The sequence below is a fragment of the Myxocyprinus asiaticus genome, chromosome 24, assembly GCF_019703515.2.
Source record: "Myxocyprinus asiaticus isolate MX2 ecotype Aquarium Trade chromosome 24, UBuf_Myxa_2, whole genome shotgun sequence".
Lineage (NCBI taxonomy): Eukaryota > Metazoa > Chordata > Actinopteri > Cypriniformes > Catostomidae > Myxocyprinus > Myxocyprinus asiaticus.
Genome location: NC_059367.1, coordinates 34,590,352 through 34,612,432, shown reverse-complemented (window position 1 = coordinate 34,612,432; position 22,081 = coordinate 34,590,352). Strand labels below are relative to the sequence as shown.

General features: G+C 38.3%; 1 protein-coding gene and 1 pseudogene across 3 annotated transcripts in view; one reads left to right on the top strand and one right to left on the bottom strand.

Annotated features, from left to right (window-relative positions):
* The window catches only part of ubap2b (ubiquitin associated protein 2b), a 41,261-nt gene extending 40,925 nt beyond the window's left edge, over nucleotides 1-336 (bottom strand). For 2 of the 3 annotated variants that reach the window (XM_051652636.1, XM_051652637.1), the window contains exon 1: nucleotides 279-336. In XM_051652636.1, the coding sequence (XP_051508596.1) occupies nucleotides 279-308 (30 nt within the window). In that variant the 5' untranslated portion in view covers nucleotides 309-336. Of the gene's footprint in view, nucleotides 1-244 lie in introns of all 3 variants that reach the window. The other variant, XM_051652638.1, reaches the window with a different exon arrangement.
* Nucleotides 337-2,658: 2,322 nt separating this feature from the next.
* On the top strand, nucleotides 2,659-22,019 carry LOC127414675 (A disintegrin and metalloproteinase with thrombospondin motifs 13-like; annotated as a pseudogene).
* Nucleotides 22,020-22,081: the final 62 nt, after the last annotated feature.

Genomic DNA, 22,081 nt, shown 5'->3' with positions numbered 1-22,081 from the left:
TAGGCAAAAGCACAAACGAGTGTAACGTTTGTAACCCAATGCTAGCACGCTCGGCTAACTGTTTGAATCTGCGCCGCGCTGCTAATGCTACGAACAACGCACAAACTTCATTTGAGTTCTTACAACTAAAACATCTACATTTAGAGCTGATTATATGAAACCATCATCAAAACACAAGCATACGCTCATTTTACAAGCTAATGTGAGTCGCTTTGTGTTGAATGTTTCGGCATCACAAACATACCCTCTACGCTCCCTCACGCTGTGTGTGTTTTTACCTGCCCATCGACCGCACGCGCTTTCCTCATGCACGAGCGCGAAACATGCGACGAGGAACAAACTGTTTTTCAACACAAAAGTCCCATAATTGCAATAAAATAACCCTCCCACAAAATTCAATTCAAGATATACTTTATAAACAAGACATCAATCAAATTAAGCCCCCGACCTAACAAGATTCGTGTTGCATTGACTACATTATTAAAATAAAAGTCTCCCCCAAGAAAATATTTTTGACACTTCGGAAAATGCCAAATTAATTTTGTATGAAGTTATATAGTTTATGAATAAGGCATATTTATGTCTTAACCTTCAACAGAATTCATGTGGCTTTGGCTACTAAATGAGTAAACGTAATTCAAGGGATAGTTCACAAATTAAAATTCTCACCATCATTTAGTTAAATCTCCACTTTCACTTTCAAATGTGAAAGTGAAACTAAACAGGCACCACATGTGACTTTTAAATGTGAAAGTGAAAGTGGAGATTTATTGTAAAAGAAAATAAATAAATAAAAAGGACTTAAATAATGATCTGTTTCTCTCCACATTTATCATAACGCTTCAGACGATATGGATTAAACCACTGGAATCATACGGATTACTTTTGTTCTGCCTTTACATGCTTTTTGGAGCTTCAAAGATCTGGCCACCATTCACTTGCATTATATGGACCTACGGAGCTGAAATATTCTTTTAAAATATTTGTTTGTGTTCAACAGAAGAAAGAAAGACATACACATCTGGGATGGCATGAGGGTGAGTAAATGATGAGAGAATATTCATTTTTGGGTGAACTATTCCATTAATAAACCCAGGCGACATCACATATTCCATATGTGTGTACACAAACATATTATACATGCTATTTCTATCAAGGTGGCACTGTTGTGTCAGTGATTGACTTGATTTACATTTGGCATTGCTATTTGACGAAGAAGCAATGTGGAAGTAAACTATAGCAAGTTTAACACATAAACAGTATGATTTGACTATTTTCAATTGGGTGTACTACTGAAATGATGTAAGTTATGCATCTAGTTAGACTCAATAAGTGCCTGAGAATATTTGTAGCTTATGTGTAGCTAATGTGTATCTTATGTGTTGTGTGTAGCTAGCTAGCTCAATATGTGTTTGACAGCCTGTTGCGTCTCATGAAATTTTAGTGTGGAAGTACTGAATCCTGTTCTATATTTGTTGCATCATCTCTTTGATACTGTATACAAAAAATATCAGAATATTTTCTATTCCATTATTTTCTAACTGTCTTGAAAATTATTAGAAAATCTGGGCATTTTGTAGATAGATATACTTGCCGGGTCTCAAAAGACCAGAGTATGTAATAATGTTTGACGAAACACTCGTGCATTTAAGGGTTAATTTAATAAATGTAAATGTACATTTAGTTTCAAGAGGGATGGGATTTAATTAAATCAGTAGCAAATTTAGGTGCAAAGTAAGATGCTGAACAAAAAATAGTCATTAGTATTTTCAGTGAAGTGGCAACCTACATTGATTTTTAGACCATCAATTGTCAAAACAAGGATATACTTTTCATTTGTCAATAAAATATGTGCCAGACAACAATCAAAATCATTGTCTGTTTAGAAGCTCTGTTTAGACTATCTCATTGAGATATTAATTTACTGATTGATTTCTTTGGACAAATGATTAATCCTTCAGCCATTTTCTTATTTTGTACCCTCCTTGCTGGCTGGATTAACAAATAAACCATATACCCAAATAAACGATGACCCAAAGACAGTTTAACACAAATCTCATAAATATTTGTTTCATAAAATGACTATAACAGTGATCGTCCTGGAAATAATTTGATGTTCCACTATATTTTCATAGTTTGGACATTAACTTTATTACCACCTGATGGTGGAATCTCCAAATTGCAAATGTAAGAACTGAATTTGGACTTGCACTGAAAACAGTGGTAATTGAAAGTGGTATTGTAACGTCTTAGCGCAATCACCTATTTCTAGAAAATCGCGCTTTGCGCCACTTCATTAACACACAATACACACAGTTTGTGCGCATACACCCACAGATAGCGCAAACATTCCCAAACATGCCCAATTGCACTTTGCCCTGGCAGGAAAGCTGCGCTTAGAATTAACACTCTCACGAAAATTGGATAAGATGCAGCGCACGATTGTTGCGCCTAGCACTGCGCTTATGAAAATAGAGCCCTAAGAGTGGGTTAAATGTCCAAATAACGTCATAGATGAGATGGAAAATTAAATAATATAATAAATTTTTTACGCATATTTGTAAACTAGTATTATTACTGTAAATACCACCTCTCTTTTAATCAAAAAATATAACATTATTTATAATATATAACTAAATGTGAAAACAATTAGTTCACATGAGCAAAGGTATTTACATATACATGTGCATTTAGAAGGTGTTGTCCCATATATTTAAGGACACATATAGAAGACAATAATTACATTTCCAACATAATGTATTGTCTGTCTGATTATATATTTCTCCCCAGCAAGGACTGATTCAGTCTGGGGAGAGGAGGCTTTATATTCGTCCGGTGCTTCAAAAACACATAGACCACTGGAAAGACATTACTTTGGATTTACCCACTGGTGTACCTCACTTGCTATTAACTCAGACTTTACATGTGAGTACACACCTTAAACAGCCCAAGAGTGAGTGATGTTTGTGCTAGTGAAATACCATGGAATTATTGTCATTTTTGCAATGAACATGCTAAAATCTTGCATTCAACTCTTTATTTTGTATTGTTTATGTGATAACAATAGCCTATTATGAGGCTTTCATTCATTTCAACATTATTTGGCCTCTGCCTTAGGTCAGTTCAGGTTACGGCGGATGCCTCTAGGGTCAGAGTTCACACATCTGGAGCTAGCAGCGGTAGTGGGTCCTGATGTGTATGAAATTCATAGACAAGACAACGAGAGATACATCCTCACCAGCCTCAACATTGTAAGCATGTTGTAAGACAATTTTCATGAACAAACTTGAAGAAATTGTACAACATCCACTGGGATCCAAAAGTCTGAGATCTGAAAATGCATTGCTTCTGTATTGCATTTTTCAAATTTATTAAAACATTTTTCATTACAAATTATGTATAAATAGCAGTAAAAAAATAAAAAAAATTAAAATAAATAAAAAACATAAATTTGAGAATGTGTTTGGTAGATGTTCCACTTTTGATTTAATGACAGCATGCACTCAAGCTCACATGGACTACACAAGTTTGTGCAAAACCTGATGATCCATGTTATCCATGGTTTGAGAATGTTCCAAAGAGCATCTTGTTTACCTCAATGGAAGCAAATAAATCCTGACCTTTTGTACAAAGAAATTAACATGGTCAAAATCACAAATTTGTTTACATTTGATTGGTGACCTAAAAATAATGCAGAATATTCAATATTTTTAATTCATTTTGTGCAGTAACTTTTCTTTGTTTTAAATGTGTAAAAGTACTAAAACTTACAATTTTCAATGTGGACTTTTGGACCTCACTGTATCATCCGTTTGTGTGAGCTAGGTTTGACTTAGGCCTTTACAACACTCTCTTCTACACTTGCAGGCCTCTGAGCTTTTGAGAGATGTCACCCTTGGTGCCAATATAGTTCACATGTTCACATGGTCCGTATGGTCATTCTAACAGAACCAGAGGTAACAAACAAATTGTTTGACAGGATGCTGTCTCATGCACAAACAAAAACAGAACTATACCAATCTAGTGTAGTGGGACAATAAAGTGTGAAAGGTCTTCTGTTTTCATTCACAGCCAGAGATCCAGATCTCGGAAAACATCACCTCTTCTCTAAAAAACGTGTGCGAGTGGGGTAAGAAGGTCAACCCTGATGTTGACACTGACTCTTTACATGCAGAGCTGCTGTTGTATGTTACCAGGTGTGGTTTACAATCAACTAAACAAAACAAATATTCCTCATTATTGTGCAGTGTTGTACAAAATGCTGAAAAAAACAAAAAACAAAATCATGTACATAGGTTCCACATGAATCAGTTAAGTAAAATCAATATATTTTACTTGCTTTAGTTCATGAATTCTTTGTCAGAAAACATCAGTTGTTTCCGTAATTTCAAAATAATGGAATCTAAAGTTATTTTTAAATGACCTTATATTTAAAGTAGCCTCAAAGTGATTTAAAAGTGCACTCAGTAATGTTTTCCTCATTAAAAAAGCATAACTCCTAAAGACATGAATTGTAATTTTGCAGTATATGTAGCAAATAATGGCACTCACATTAAAATGAAGACTCCAGTCATACCAGTAACCTTATAAAAGCTGTTTTATTCTACATGGAGGGGGTCCGCACATGGGAGCTGCCATGTTACAATCACATGACCAGCCGAATACTACTGGCTTAATCTCAGTAACAGTCCTGTTATTTGACACTTTCACTCATTGATTAAAGTAATCATGGCTGACTGTGAATACTACATTTCTACAATGGCATCTGAAACTGAAAACTATTGATTTTAAATTATTCTGCGTCCAAGCCACTAGGTGTCAGTGTAAGTCCAAGATGACACAAAGACAAAAGTTACTGAGTGCACCTTTAATGTGTGTCCCTAAGATGATTCATTTCTTCAGTTTTACATAATATTTTTGTGTCACATAACTGATTTATGTTTTAAAGTTATGCTAGTCATCTAACTTTTAGCTAGCAATGGAATACATTAGCATGCTATTAAAAAGTTTGAAGTGCAAATATCAAAACTCATATTTATATACTCATATTTCCGCTACAGGTTATATTTGCATTACTTTTAGTTTTTTACAGTATCTTCTTTTGACATGATCAAGGTTTGATCTGCTGTTACCCAGTGGGAAGTATTTCAAAGTAAATGTTTTTCTTCGCTTTTGAAATTGACTGGTGAAATTAAGAAAATATAATAAAGATCAATTCCTCTAGTACTTTACACCTCCTCAGTTGAATCTGGTTGAACTATTGTAAACCAAATCATGCCTTTTTGTATCTCCAGTTTTGGCATAAATCATGATAGATAACACGTGCAGCTCTGGTGGGTTTATGATGGCATCTGATGGAGGTTATAACAGTGTAGATCTCACCTGGTCTCAGTGCAGCAGAGCTCAGCTCTACAATTTCTTCAGGTATCAGGTTACTAAATCACAAAACCAAAGGCTATGTTTGGAATAGTATGCTGTCTTACTGCTCTTACTATTTCTGGAAGCAATGAGGTCATTTTTAAACTCCTTTTAAACTCCTTTGTGACTCATTATTTGATTGAAATAAAGCATTTTTATTTCTGAGATGATTATTGAATGCCACACACAAATTTAAACATGCTATGTAATGTTAGTTCATGTTAGAAAAAAAATAATTATGTACTACTATTTGAAATATTTGTTGTTGCATTTTGCATACTGTTTCCAAAACTTTAAAAAAAAATGTAGCCAGTATGTATACTGTAGGCAGTACAGTGCATCCGGAAAGTATTCACAATGCTTCACTTTTTCCACATTTTGTTATGTTACAGCCTTATTCCAGAATTGATTAAATTCATTATTTTCTTCAAAATTCTACAAACAATACCCCATAATGACAATGTGAAAGAAGTTTGTTTGAAATCTTTGCAAATTTATTAAAAATAATAAACAAAAAAAATCACATGTACATAAGTATTCACAGCCTTTGCTATGACACTCAAAATTGAGCTCAGGTGCATCCTGTTTCCACTGATCATCCTTGAGATGTTTCTACAACTTGATTGGAGTCCACCTGTGGTAAATTCAGTTGATTGGACATGATTTGGAAAGGCACACACCTGTCTATATAAGGTCCCACAGTTAACAGTGCATGTCAGAGCACAAACCAAGCCATGAAGTCCAAGCAATTATCTGTAGACATCTGAGACAGGATTGTATTGAGGCACAGATCTGGGGTAGGGTACAGAAAAATTTCTGCAGCATTGAAGGTCCCAATGAGCACAGTGGCCTCCATCATCCGTAAATGGAAGAAGTTTGGAATCACCAGGACTCTTCCTAGAGCTGGCCGCCCGGCCAAACTGAGCGATCGGGGGAGAAGGGCCACAGTCAGGGAGGTGACCAAGAACCCGATGGTCACTCTGACAGCACTCCAGCGTTTCTCTGTGGAGAGAGAAGAACCTTCCAGAAGAACAACCATCTCTGCAGCACTCCACCAATCAGGCCTGTATGGTAGAGTGGCCAGACGGAAGCCACTCCTCAGTAAAAGGCACATGACAGCCCGCCTGGAGTTTGCCAAAAGGCACTTGAAGGACTCTCAGACCATGAGAAACAAAGATTGAACTCTTTGGCCTGAATGGCAAGCATCATGTCTGGAGGAAACCAGGCACCGCTCATCGCCTGGCCAATACCATCCCTACAGTGAAGCATGGTGGTGGCAGCATCATGCTGTGGGGATGTTTTTCAGCAGCAAGAACTGGGAGACTAGTCAGGATCGACGGAAAGATGAATGCAGCAATGTACAGATACATCCTTGATGAAAACCTGCTCCAGAGCGCTCTGGACCTCAGACTGGGATGAAGGTTCATCTTCCAACAGGACAACGATCCTAAGCACACAGCCAAGATAACAAAGGAGTGGCTCCGGGACAACTCTGTGAATGTCCTTGAGTGGCCCAGCCAGAGCCCAGACTTAAACCCGATTGAACATCTCTGGAGAGATCTGAAAATGGCTGTGCACCGACGCTCCCCATCCAACCTGATGGAGCTTGAGAGGTCCTACAAAGAAAAATGGGAGAAACTGCCCAAAAATAGGTGTGTCAAGCTTATAGCATCATACTCAAAAAGAATTGAGGCTGTAATTGGTGCCAAAGGTGCTTCAACAAAGTATTGAGCAAAGGCTGTGAATACTTGTGTACCTTTTTTTTTTTTTTTTTTTTTTTTTTTTAATACATTTGCAAATTTCAAACAAACTTCTTTCACGTTGTCATTATGGGGTATTGTTTGTAGAATTGAGGAAAATAATTAATTTAATCCATTTTGGAATAAGGCTGTAACATAACATAATGTGGAAAAAGTGAAGCACTGTGAATACTTTCCGGATGCACTGTATGATAGTATTCCATTCCGAACATAGCCAGTGATTACAATTCATTGACTAAATATCCACTGTTCTTTATTGTTCAATTTGACTATTTTTAATTCACACCATGTTTATTTATTGCATTAAATATTAAGTTGTACTTATTTTAAAAGCATGTGTCCAACTCCTTTCCCACACATTCTTGTCCTGTCTAAGTGTTTTCTAATGTCATCTATTCTTCATCATGTGGATATTCATTATAACATGACTGTATGGTTAAAAGTGCACTCAGTAATGTTTTCCTCATTAAAGTTTTATTCCTAAAAACATGAATTGTAATTTTGCAGTATATGTAGTAAATCATGACCATTCACATTAAAATGAAAACTCCAGTCATATCAGTAACCTTATAAAAGCTGTTTTATTCTACATGGAGAGGGTTCGCACATGGGGGCTGCCATGTTACAATCAATGACCAGCCGAATATTACTCGTTTAATCTCAGTAACCGTCCAGTTATTTGACACTTTCACTCATTGATTATTGAATATTTAAGTAATCATGGCTGACTTTGAATACTACATTTCTACAATGGCATCTGAAACTGAAATCTATTGATTTTAAATGATGCTGCATCCAAGCCGCTAGGTGTCAGTGTAAGTCCAAGATGACACAAAGACAAAAGTTACTGAGTACACCTTTAAGTGTATTCATTGACTGCTGTGTAGTGCACGTAAGGCAAAGTGTGTGAAGGCCGTGCCAGTGCTGGGTGGTTCTGTGCAGGACTGGAGGCCTGGTCTCTACTATGGAATGGATGATCAATGTCATATTGCATTTGGCAGTTTAGCTACTGCTTGCTCTTTCACTATTGACGATATGGTGAGTAAAAATGACCATCAGAGGAAATGTATTATTAGAATAAATTCAGAATCAGAATGAGCTTTATTGCTAAGTATGCTTACACATACAAGGAATTTGTCTTGGTGACAGGAGCTTCCAGTGTACAACAATACAAACACAGCAGCAAGACATAGATAATAAAAAATAAAAATTAATTATACACATACGTACAGACACACACATACATACACACATACACATGGGTAGTGCAACTCTAATACAATCTGTTATGTACAGTGTAAATACAAATCTGTTATGTACAGTACAAATGTTTTTTCTCTCAGAGGAATGAAATGGCAGAAGAGGTTGGATGTGTTGTATAAATATAAGAAAGACTAAACTGTGTATTGCACATAGTTATTGCTCAGTGGGGGAATATAACTGTTCATGAGATGAATAGCCTGAGGGAAAAAACTGTTCCTGTGCCTGACGGTTCTGGTGCTCAGAGCTCTGAAGCGTCGTCCAGAAGGCAACAGTTCAAAAAGGTAGTGGGCAGGGTGAGTGTGGTCCAGAGTGATTTTTCCAGCCTTTTTCCTCACTCTGGAAGTGTATAGTTCTTGAAGGGGGTGGGGGGGGCAACCAATAATCCTCTCAGCAGTCCGAACTGTCCTTTGTGGTCTTCTGATGTCTGATTTCGTAGCTGAACCAAACCAGACAGTTATTGAAGTGCAGAGGACAGACTCAATGACTGCTGAGTAAAACTGTATCAGCAGCGCCTGTGGCAGGTTGAATTTCCTCAGCTGGCGAAGGAAGTACAACCTCTGCTGGGCCTTTTTCACAATGGAGTCAATGTGGGTCTCCCACTTGAGGTCCTGTGAGATGGTAGTGCTCAGGAACCTGAATGACTCCACTGCTGCCACAGTGCTGTTTAGAATGGTGAGGGGGGTCAGTGTTGGGGTGTCCACAATCATCTCCACCGTTTTGAGCGTGTTCAGCTCAGGGTTGTTTTGACTGCACCAGACAGCCAGCTGTTTAACCTCCCTTCTGTATATCAGATGCAACATGATCACATGGGAAGTCGGTGTGTTATTTCCGTGAGTTTCGGGACCCTACAATCGGCAACATTGTGCCGACTTACTGACAAGCCACATTTCCCATCCCATCAGATGTTTTTGCATCAGCTCAAGTGTGTTTACCTTCTCTTGTGGCACAACAGGAAGTGCATTGTGTCAGCAGTGTGGGAGACCCGGGGTGCATCTCAATCAGTTCCTTAGTTCAGTAGTCTGGGCACTGATCAGTGAGTCTGCCATTTTTAGGGCTGTCTTATTCGCAAAATCTTTCCATTGCACTAAAACATTCGCTCCCTAAAAAATCCCACAATGCACCGTAAAAACCAGGGAGCATCGTTACTCACTATGTTCCCTAACTGGAAACGTAACCATGTCTTCTGAAGTCTCTCAAGTCATTAGAAGATGAGCACAAATGCAAATATATGATATCAAAGCCTTATTTTTGCTTTAAAAGAGATGTTGTTTGTCTGTCATCCACAATGAAACAATCTTTTAAATATTTGAGTTGTTAAAAGAAGGTTTAAAATGCACTCCAATATATTTAAATTTATTTATGTATTCAATTTATCTGTTATAATAACACTGTACGTTAAAATATCTTCAACGAAAATGAACAATAGTGCCCATTTATTCAGCAGTGGTGCTGATTAATAACAGCTGCACTAACGTGTCGCAGGTGATTGAGTCATAAGTGTTCCAGTGTTCATTGGTGGAACAGCACCCTTACCAGTGCCTGTATTCGTGTTCACTATATACTGATTCATGACATAGGGAGCTAGGGAGCTGATTGAGACACAGATCCCACGCTGAAACCAGGAAGTAATCACATTCACATATTCGGTGACATGCACAATTCGGAGGTTGCATTTTTCTCTCTAACATTTCTTTTTTACTCCACTGATGGTTAGGTTTAGGTTTGGGGTTTGGGGGTACAGTTTATAAAGTATAATAATAACTCACTTTACCATTTGTTTTTGGCATCCCTCTGTAGACATTTCACCCAGAAAAAGGAGCTCACACATGCCCACATGACTAACAACAGTTACTGCATTGGCCACTTGGGCAAATTTAGCATTTCATTAAACACAGACTGATTTTAGCTAAAGAAAATTCAACCTACTGTTTCCGATTTCACTGTGAGATCAGTCTGCAACAATGGTTTAATAGTAAATTTTATCATGTTTATAGAACTTTGTCAGGGTACATGCCATATAAAATTTTATGCGGATGAGATGTATTTTAAATGTTCAGTCAGCTTAACAATCATCATCAAGTTACACAACAGTACAACTCATTGAAGAGACTGTAAGTCCTCACAGCCTTGTTTTCATTCCCATCAAAAATTAAACAGGGCGCTACAGTTGTAATACTTGCAACTTCGCCAATATATATTTTACCCAAATTTTCCATTATTGTTAAAAGTGCTGTAAGCATTTTTTTAATATAATTTTTTTGGTTTTTTTAGCAGTATGAGGAGGAGACAATTACTCTAGAGAGCTTTTTATAGGACAAAAATTAATCACTTAGTACAAACATATGAGTGCAAGATGAGTCATCAATATGTTTGGTCCATTTTCCTGAAAGTGAAAGACTGTAAATTAGAGTACACTAGCGTATAGATGGCCTCAACACTAAAAGACATGGACTAAAGCCACAAAGGTCCAATTTTGATTTCATATGGCATTTAAATATGATGATGTTTTCTCTTTATTGTCATCAAGGCAACCTGTCCTGTTCTGTCTTGTCATATCAACCCCCGTGACCACAGTCCTTGTACTTGTCTCCTTGTTCCTCTTTTGGACGGGACGGAATGTGGTCCCAGTCAGGTGATAGACATTAATGACCTGTATAAATTTATTTTGAATCCTTATGAATTAACATTTCTATATATTTTAACAAAGTTTATTTTTCTTGTAACCAAGGTTTTTTCATTTTTCATTTTACATTTTACAGTATTATGAAATATGTTTTCATAGTGCAGAGTTTTGTAGTTTTTCAGGGATGTCCTGATAAGATACTGGTTTTGGAATCTGGTCCGATACTGCACTCATGTACTGTACTTGTATTCATGCTCATAAAAATACTCAGATTCCAAAAACCAATACCATCTGCTGACGGGTGTTATTCTGTAAATATTCAGCGCACAAATTAAAATCACGTTATGTCCTAGTGTGATTATTAAACTGCAAAGGCTGCGATTTAATGAGATATATATATAGTTTGCATGTGCTGCGCACTTCTAAGTGAATGTGTGGAGCCAGTGTTGTGCCGACACCTTATGTTCATACCTTTTAGAGCTCCTTTGCTCACACACCGAAAACACCATCATGAGCATCACGCGCTCTGTTTGTCGCAGATGACATTGAGCAGAGCGCTAATTCATTATGTAGCTAATTCAAATATGTAACTACATATTTATTTAATTAAATAGCATCCTTCTGGGTGAGAAGCTACCATCAAAAACACACAGAAACTGAAAGGGTTTCACTCCAAAATAAAAGCTTTGTCAAAATAAAAGCTCAATTTCAATGAAAAAAGTACGACAGAACTACATCACTACTGTATAATAATGAAATATTCACTGTAATACTACTGCTACTACTATTAATAATAATAATATACATATATATACATATATATACAATAATATACATATATATACAGTTGAAGTCAGAAGTTTACATACACTTAGTTTGAAGTCATTAAAACTTTTAACCACTCCACAAATTTAATATTAGCAAACTATAGTTTTGGCAAGTCATTTAGGACATCTACTTTGCGCATGACACAAGTAATTTTTCCAACAATAGTTTACAGACAGACTGTTTCATTTTTAATAGACTATATCACAATTTCAGTGGGTCAGAAGTTTAAATACACTAAGTTAAAGTTAAAAGTTAAAGTTGCCTTTAAGCAGCTTGGAAAATTCCAGAAAATTATGTCAAGCCTTTAGACAATTAGCCAATTAGCTTCTGATAGGAGGTGTACTGAACTGAAGATGAACCTGTGGATGTATTTTAAGGCCTAACTTCAAACTCGTACCTCTTTGCTTGACATCATGGGAAAATCAAAATAAATCAGCCAAGAGCTCAGAAAAAAAAATTTGTAGACCTCCACAAGTCTAGTTCATCCTTGGGAGCAATTTCCAAATGCCTGAAGGTACCACGTTCATCTGTACAAACCTTAGTACACAAGTATAAACACCATGGGACCACGCAGCCATCATACCGCTCAGAAAGGAGATGCATTCTGTCTCCTAGAAATGAACGTAGTTTGGTGCAAAAAGTGCAAATCAATCCCAGAACTACAGAAAAGCACCTTGTGAAGATGCTGGAGGAAACAGGTAGACGAGTATCTATATCCACAGTAAATCAAGTCATTTATCGACATAACCTGAAAGGCTGCTCAGCAAGGAAGAAGTCACTGCTCCAAAACCACCATAAAAAAGCCAGACTACAGTTTGCAAGTGCACATGGAGACAAAGATCTTACTTTTTGGAGAAATGTCCTCTGGTCTGATGAAACAAAAAAATGAAGTGTTTGGCCATAATGACCATCGTTATGTTTGGAGGAAAACGGGTGAGGCTTGCAAGCCGAAGAACACCATCCCAACCGTTAAGCATGGGGGTGGCAGCATCATGTTGCGGGGGTGCTTTGCTGCAGGAGGGACTGGTGCACTTCACTAAATATATGGCATCATGAGGAAGGAAAATTATGTGGATATATCGAAGCAACATCTCAAGACATCAGCCAGGAAGTTAAAGCTCGGTCGCAAATGGGTCTTCCAAATGGACAATGACCCCAAGCATACCTCCAAAGTTGTGGCAAAACGGCTTAAGGACAACAAAGTCAAGGTATTGGAGTGGCAATCACAAAGCCCTGACCTCAATCCGACAGAAAATTTCTGGGCAGGACTGAAAAATCGTGTGCGAGCAAGAAGGCCTACAAACCTGACTCAGTTACACCAGTTCTATCTAGAGGAATGGGCCAAAATTCCAGCAACTTATTGTGAGAAGCTTGTGGAAGGCTACCCAAAACGTTTGACCCAAGTTAAACAATTTAAAGGCAATGCTACCAAATACTAACAAAGTGTATGTAAACTTCTGACCCAATGGGAATGTGATGAAAGAAATAAAATCTGAAATATATATAATTCTCTCTACTATTATTCTGACATTTCACATTCTTAAAATAAAGTACCTAAGACAGGGAATGTTTTCTACGATTAAATGTCTGAAAAACTGAATTTAAATGTATTTGGCTAAGGTGTATGTAAACTTCTGATGACTTCAACTATATACACTATATTGCCAAAAGTATTCGCTCACCCATCCAAATAATTGAATTCAGGTGTTCCAATCACTTCCATGGCCACAGGTCTATAAAATAAAGCACCTAGGCATGCAGACTGCTTCTACAAACATTTGTGAAAGAATGGGCCGCTCTCAGGAGCTCAGTGAATTCCAGCGTGGTACTATGATAGGATGCCACCTGTGCAACAAGTCCAGTCATGAAATTTCCTTGCTACTAAATATTCCACAGTCAACTGTCAGTGGTATTATAACAAAGTGGAAGTGATTGGGAATGACAGCAACTCAGCCACGAAGTGGTAGGCCACGTAAAATGACAGAGTGGGGTCAGCGGATGCTGAGGCGCATAGTGCGCAGAGGTCGCCAACTTTCTGCAGAGTCAATCGCTACAGACCTCCAAAGTTCATGTGGCCTTCAGATTAGCTCAAGAACAGTGCGTAGAGAGCTTCATAGAATGTGTTTCCATGGCCGAGCAGCTGCATCCAAGCCATACATCACCAAGTGCAATGCAAAGCGTCGGATGCAGTGGTGTAAAGCACGCCGCCACTGGACTCTAGAGCAGTGGAGACGCGTTCTCTGGAGTGACGAATCATGCTTCTCCATCTGGCAATCTGATGGACAAGTCTGGGTTTGGCGGTTGCCAGGAGAATGGTACTTGTCTGACTGCATTGTGCCAACTGTGAAGTTTGGTGGAGGGGGGATTATGGTGTGGGGTTGTTTTTCAGGAGCTGGGCTTGGCCCCTTAGTTCCAGTGAAAGGAACTCTGAATGCTTCAGCATACCAAGAGATTTTGGACAATTCCATGCTCCCAACTTTGTGGGAACAGTTTGGGGATGGCCCCTTCCTGTTCCAACATGACTGCGCACCAGTGCACAAAGCAAGGTCCATAAAGACATGGATGAGCGAGTTTGGTGTGGAAGAACTTGACTGGCCTGCACAGAGTCCTGACCTCAACCCGATAGAGCACCTTTGGGATGAATTTGAGCGAAGACTGCGAGCCAGGCCTTCTCGTCCAACATCAGTATCTGACCTCACAAATGTGCTTCTGGAAGAATGGTCAAAAATTCCCATAAACACTTGTGGAAAGCCTTCCCAGAAGAGTTGAAGCTGTTATAGCTGCAAAGGGTGGGCCGACGTCATATTAAACTCTATGGATTAAGAATGGGATGTCACTTAAGTTCATATGCATCTAAAGGCAGGTGAGCGAATACTTTTGGCAATATAGTGTATATAAAAAAATCTATTCTAGAATAAATCTTATGGACTGATGAAAAAAAATTATAGTCCCTACCAGATGGGTTCAAAAGTCTCCAAATATCTGTAAGACCAAGATTTTTACACATCCTGTGAAGCGTCAATGTTGCTCTAGGGGGCTTACACATTTTGCTTCACTATGATCAAGGACTGAGTCCATCAAAAGATTAAAGTCTCCTACCAATATTATATCATAAGGGGTGCCAGCGGCTTGCAGCATCCCTTCAAGATCTATAAAAAAGCCTTGATCATCAGCGTTAGGTGTGTAAATATTAGCCAAAATCAACCTTTGCCCCTGAATTTCTGCTAAAACAATAATGACTCTTCCTAATTTATCTTTACTCTGTTTGAGACATTTGAATTGTAGATGTTTATTTATCAGTATAATGACTCCCCTGCTTTTACTTGAGCCAGCACTAAAGAAAACATGTCCACCCCATATCTTCCCAAATTTTTCAGCTTCCTGCGGGAAAAGATGCGTTTCTTGAAAAAACACTATATCATATATTTTACGCTTAAGAAAAGAAATAACCTTCCTTCTTTTTATGGGGTGCCCCAACCCATTCACATTCCACATGGAGAGAGATAACCCACTCATATTAACATTTTACATTTTGATATAACAGAAAAAATAAATTGTGTGTCAAAAACAAGATTATAAAGACCACATTCCCCATTAGAGCAACAATAAAACCCCGAACTTCCCCTCGAACAAAACAAACAGAAAAAATTAACCCCGCACACGACAGCGCCAACCGGCGTCCATCCTTCTAAACTCAAACAGTCCATGTACACCTACAAGAACCCCCGCAACAACTTTGCCATCAGATTGCTCAAGTCCAGTGTTTCTATACAAATTTTGTGAGGCAAAATTACATAACAGAAACTACTTTGTAAAACAGACCCCAGCCAACAGGCAGAGTAAACACAAAGAACATGTAGATTCACTCACAGAACGAAGGTGTGTTCCTCCACAAAACAACTTCCAGCTGATATAAAGCCATTCAGTTTCCTCGGACAGACAGAAAATTGTTCAGTGAGCCAGCCATTATGAGTGCAGCAGATGACGAAATCATTCCAATGTCTCGTGAAAATACTGCACAAAAACAAACTCCAGCCACAAGATGGAACCAGCACGAAAAGAAACAAAACAGGCATCCCAGTTCCTTGGATGATCAAGAACCAAACTCACTCGGAGGCCGCATAAAAAAGTACATCATGACTTACTCAGCCCATCAACTTTATAAAAGACGTCCATTAGGTAAGCATGTAGATATTTTGCAGTTATCCAGAGTGTCCATTCTCAACCTGGCCGGGAACTTCAGTGTAAAAGCGATTTTCCGTCAATGCAAAAGTTTCTTGAAGGAGTCATGCCACAAAACAAACTCCAGCCACTAGGCAGAGCCAACGCAACAAAGAAACAAAAATGGCACCCAGCTTCCTCAGACAATCAAGTCACTGAACAGGGAGTCAGTCCACTAATATAAGAAACATCAAATGGCTTACTCACTCCAATGTATTTATGAAGGAGAGTGCCAGTTTGGGACATGTAAATACTTTGCTGCCATCCCTGGTGTCTATTCTCAGTTTGGCCGGAAACATCAGTGCAAAAGCGACCTGCCGTTGATGTAAGAGTTTCTTATATTCCTTGAACCGATCGTGTTTCTCTCTTGTCGAACTCGCAAAGTCCGGGAACAAGACAATATTGTGATTCTTCCAAGAAAACTTTCCTTTGCTCCTCGCCTGGCGCAACATGAGATCTTTATCAGATGATCTCAGAAATTTGGCCGGAATTGATCGGGGCCTGTCTCCCTCAGCAGATCTGTGAGCCGGGACTCTGTGAACTCGCTTGATTTACAGTTTATGGCCTGTTATGTCGAGCAGACTCGGGCAGAGCTCGTCAAGGAATTTCACCATATCTCTGCCTTCTTCATGCTCAGGAATTCCAACAATCTGTATGTTATTCCTTTGGCTCATATTTTTGAAATATTCAATTTTTTCCAAAATGTGTTCCAAGTTTGTTTTGGATGCGGGCGGATTAGCGGATAATTCCCTTTCCGTTGACTCCAGATAATCGATCCGTTTCTCAACATCTGACACTCTTATGATCAACTCAGAGAATTTTGTTTCCATCGCCGTAATCGATCGACTTATTACAGCGAGATCCTCCAAGTCAGCATCACCGAGATGTTGGACAGTTGACGCTGAATTTCTTCTCCCGACGTGCTTCCCAAATCGAGTCCCCGGCTCACAGTCCCATCAGATGCCTCAGTTTGAACACGTAAGTGTCTTTTAATGTCTCCAGAGTCTGAGGATTTTGACTTCTTTGCCATGTTTATCTCAAAAAACAAATATATAACTGGGTGTATCGAATCTCACCAGATTATAACATGAAAATAATTTAAAAACTAGCAAAGTCCGCAGAGCTAGTCGCTCACACGTCTGCTTCTCATATGGCGTCCACCCTGTCTTAAATACATTTATTATAAAGGGGAGGTTTAAGAAAGTCTTTGTATGGGACAAGCAACACCTCAAAAATTCAACACGATGAAAAAGTTTAAATCAATTAACCTATCCTTTAACCCTTTAAACTAAAATTTCACAACTTTTTCATAAGCACTTGATCCTACACACATAACAATAGGTAATAAAAAATTGGTAATAAAAAAATCATAAAGTTTTTTTTATTGGCACTTATCTCTTTCTTGGCTAGTACTTTTCTAATACAATTGAAACTTTGTACTGCAGCACCTTTGTCTACTTAGGATGAATCGCATATTTTGTAAGTCACTTTGTATAAAAGTGTCTGCTAAATGAATAAATTTAAAATTTAAAATAAAAAATAAGTAAAAAATCTACTCACAAAGTATGTCCTTATTATGTTTATAAATTATTGTACATTTATATTAAAATTACTGAATGTTGTGCAGTTATTGAGTTCCTTTTCTCAATCAACTATATTTCTATCCATTTTCTTTAATGTAGTGTTCAGTATCATGTGGTTATGGAATCCAGTCTCGGACTGTGTCCTGCAGGGGCCCATCCAATCCACTCCTAGTTAGTCCTTTGCTTTGCCTCCACTTGCCCAAACCCCTCACCATCCAGGCCTGCTGTAGCCCTGACTGTACCTGAGCCCATACTTCCACACCAGGGAATAACAGCACGCATACCCAGAAATCAGAACCCCAAGGTGGGGAGCAGACATGGAGATCCCCAAGTGAGCTTACGAGAACTACACCTGCCCTTCTCAGAGTGATCAAGATGAAGAAAAGTTTCTCAGGCATTTTACCCACATTACAAGTGATGAAAAGCTCCATAACTGTGCCAACAGAACCACCACAGACCAGTTAAGTGGCAAGTGTCAGCTAGCACCATACAAACTTGTCAGACTGTGTTTAAAGAAAGAAATTTACCTGTTTACTTTCTAATGCATGTTCCTGGTCTTATTGTGAATGATTAATCAGTTCATGTTCTTCCAAATGAAATTTTTTTTTGTCTTGGTAATCTTTTACGGAAGTATAATGTCTTCCTCTGCCTTTGAAACGACTTTTCAACCACCTGACCCCATTCTGGTTATGCTCACTTTTCACAATCAAATCAATTCCCGATGGATAAAAAGTCATGCGCTACATTTTTCCATGATAAATATCCCCAAAATACATTACTTTCGTACAAGTAAAATGGGTTGTAAACAGATTTTCATGTTGACTGTAAAGAGGCCATAGCATAGCATTTTTTTTTTTTACATGTAATCTTTTCCCCCCTGAAGTTCACTTGTAATGTTAGTCAAGGTTTTTTGCATCAGTCATAATTTAGTTTTACATGAACATTTTTCACCCTCTCTTTGACTTTTAGAGTTAGGCTGTTTATGTTACTGTATCTTTAAAACTTGTATATTTAAATTATCTCTGTAATGACTATCTTTTCACGTTTAATGAGTTACAACACCCCCAGAGAGCTTTGCATTGTGAATGTTATAAGAGTATTCCAAGATAGCACCATAATATGGTCCATTTAAAGGTGCACTCAGTAATTTTTTTTCCTCATTTAAAAAGTTTTACTTCTAAAGAAATGAATAGTAATTTTGAAACATATGTATAAAATCATGACCACTCATGTGAGATGAAGAGTTCTGTCATATCAGTAACCTTATAAAAGCAGTTTTATTCTACATGGTGCAGGGGCACCTCATGGGGGCAGCCATGTTAACATCACATGACCAGCTGAAAACTACTGGCTTTATCTCAGTCACTGCCCTGTTATTGGACACTTTCATTCATGGATTAAATGAATCCTGGTTTACTGTGCATAGTGAATTTTTCCACAATGGCATTGGTAGCTGAGAACAACCGTGTTTGAACAATGCAGCATCCAGGCCACTAGGTGTCAGTGTAGGTATGCCAATGTATGCCACTTCGACATCATTCAAAAAATTACTGAGTGCACCTTTAAAGTGTCAGAAGTTTGAATTGGTGATAGACTGAACAGCAATCTCTTATTAATTCATTTTATTTGTTACTATAAATTGCTTTAAATCAAGAATTTTATAACATATTTAGGATTAGGGGGACCAAAAGTCCCTATCGGTCGATCACTAATCTGAATATTAGGGGGAACGTGTCCCCCTCAATATCTAAGGTGGTTATGATCCTTTTATAAATATGTAATAACACTATAAATTTTGTCTATGTCTGCATGAATAGACAGATGAATGAATATAAAAATAGATGGAATAAGACATCTTCTCTGGCTCTCGTTCAGGTTTCTGTGGACGGCGACTCCTTCAAGACTCTGGAACTATAGATCTGCGCAATGTCACTCAGAGGAGGTGTATATTTGCTATTGGTCGACCTGTTGATGAGGTTATTCAAATCAAAATTGTATCCAGCACTCTAAACTGTCTGCAAAGTAAGTACAGAGTTCAATTTGCCATCAGACATACAGTAAAAATTTTGTATTCAGTTCTAGTATGATGAATTGTGTTTGTGTGTGTGTGCATCCTCCAGAGGAGAATATTGCATTGTATGACAGACTCATCCTAATGCGTTTCTGTGAGAGGACGACTGGTAGAACACTGACATCACGGTCCAATGTTCTATTGGTGTGTCAAATCTGTCTGACCCCTGGCAATGGAGTGGTTATATTTTATCAGAGCATAAAAACCAAAAAAAGCCACCATGGAGGTGAGTCATTACAAATGCAGCACAAAACTACTCTTAATTTCTTTCAGAATTCTTCAAAAGAAACAAAACACGTGTATTCATAAAATATTATATACTTTTAAGGGAAGATATACCCAAAAACTACTGTGTAACTTTTTTTTTTTTACACAAAATGAGAAGTTTTGAACAATGTCTGAGGTGTTGGATGTGGACCAGGGGCTGTCAGGCCCAAACATTTACAAAAAAAGCCCAATAATAGCATCATAAAAGTCCATACGACTTGTGCGCAAAATTCCAAGTCTTCTAAAGCAGAATTGAAAGTAGTTTCCTTACTTACTTAACAGCCATAGTCCCCTTTCACTTTCATTGTATGTAAAAGAGCAGATTGGACATTATGCTTAAATAACTATTCCTTAAAGTGAGAATAAAATGTTGACTTGATGCGACACACTCATTATCGCTTCTGTCTCCTCTCAAGAGTGTGACATTCAGCTGTTCTCTCCACCTGAACTCACTGAAAATCAGATCAAAAGCTAGCCGTCTCCCCCTCTAAAACCCAAAGCTGCCTTGTGTTTATTGACCCTCCACCTGCTTTGAGGATCCAAATCATAGCACTGTCTGTGCTTACTCATACAGAGTCTACATACATACTGGTAAGTAACTGTACATCCATCCTGTAAAGCAATGGTTCTCAACCTTTTTTTGATGAACACCCCCTACTTTATTCCCTTACCCCAGCCATACCCCTGCTGTAAAGGAATATTCTGGGTTATATCTGTAACTGCTGATCTCCTGGGATTTTTATGCACAAAAGTCTCTAGAGTTTAATCAGAATGCTGCCAAAAACAAAAAGCATCCAGTGAGTGGCAGTTCTGCAGACCGAAATGCCTTGTTGATAAGTAATGGTATGAGTAATGGCAAGAACAAAAAGCTGAGGCTGCAGTGGGCCTACCATCTGTGTACCTCAGCAGAAATAGAGATTCATCAGACCTGGCTATGTTTTTCCAGTTTTTAACTGTCCAGTTTTGGTGAGCCTGTTCCCACTGCAGCCTCAACTTTCTATTCTTGGCTGACAGAAGCGGAACCCAATGTGGTCTTCTGCTGTTGTAGCCCATCCGCCTCAAAGTTCGTCATGTTGTGCATACTGTGATGCTATTCTGCTCACTACAATTGTACAGAGTGTTTATCTGAGTTACCGTAGCTTTTCTGTCAGCTCGAACCAGTCTGGCCATTCTCCGTTGACCTCACTCATCAACAAGGTGTTTCCATCCGCAGAACTGCCATTCACTGGATGTTTTTGGCACCATTCTGAGTAAACTCTAGAGAGAGTTGTGCGTGAAAATCCCAGGAGATCCGCAGTTACAGAAATACTCAAACCAGCCCATCTGGCACCAACAATCATGCCGCGGTCGAAATCACTGAGATCACTTTTTTCCCCATTCTGATGGATGATGCGAACATTAACTGAAGCTCCTGACTCGTATCTGCATGATTTTATGCATTACACAGCTTCCACATGATTGACTGATTAGATAATCGCATGAATAAGTAGGTGTACAGGTGTATCTAATAAAGTGGTCGTGAGTGAAGTGCACAAATTGAATGGACAACTTTTTGGTGTTTTTTGGTCCTTTTAGGAGCTTTAAAGCCATGGTCACTATGAACCGTAATTGTATATTAAAGAGCTGCATAAATATTTTTCAAAATTTCTTCTTTTGTGTACCACAGAAAAAATAACATCATATGGGTTTGGAGCAATTTAAATGAGAGTTAAAAAAAACAAAACAAAAAAATGTATATTACAAAATATAATTTTTTTGGGTTTATGGTAAGATCTATTTTGTACTGGGATTTGATTTCCTTTGCTCCCCCAGATAAGGGATGTGGATGCCTTAAAGACAACAGTATTCAGAGGATCTCAGCTCTTCCTGTGGAGCTTTCAGGAAGCAGGGCTAAAGTGGAATTCCATGAAGAATATCAGCAAATCAAGGGAATGTTCAGAGCAGAGTATTCATATATTAAGCCTTCTGAAGAGGAACCAGTGTAGTCTTGCTTCTAGTTCGTAAGGTGCTTCCAAGATGTTTTAAAAATTTAGCCAATAACACCACA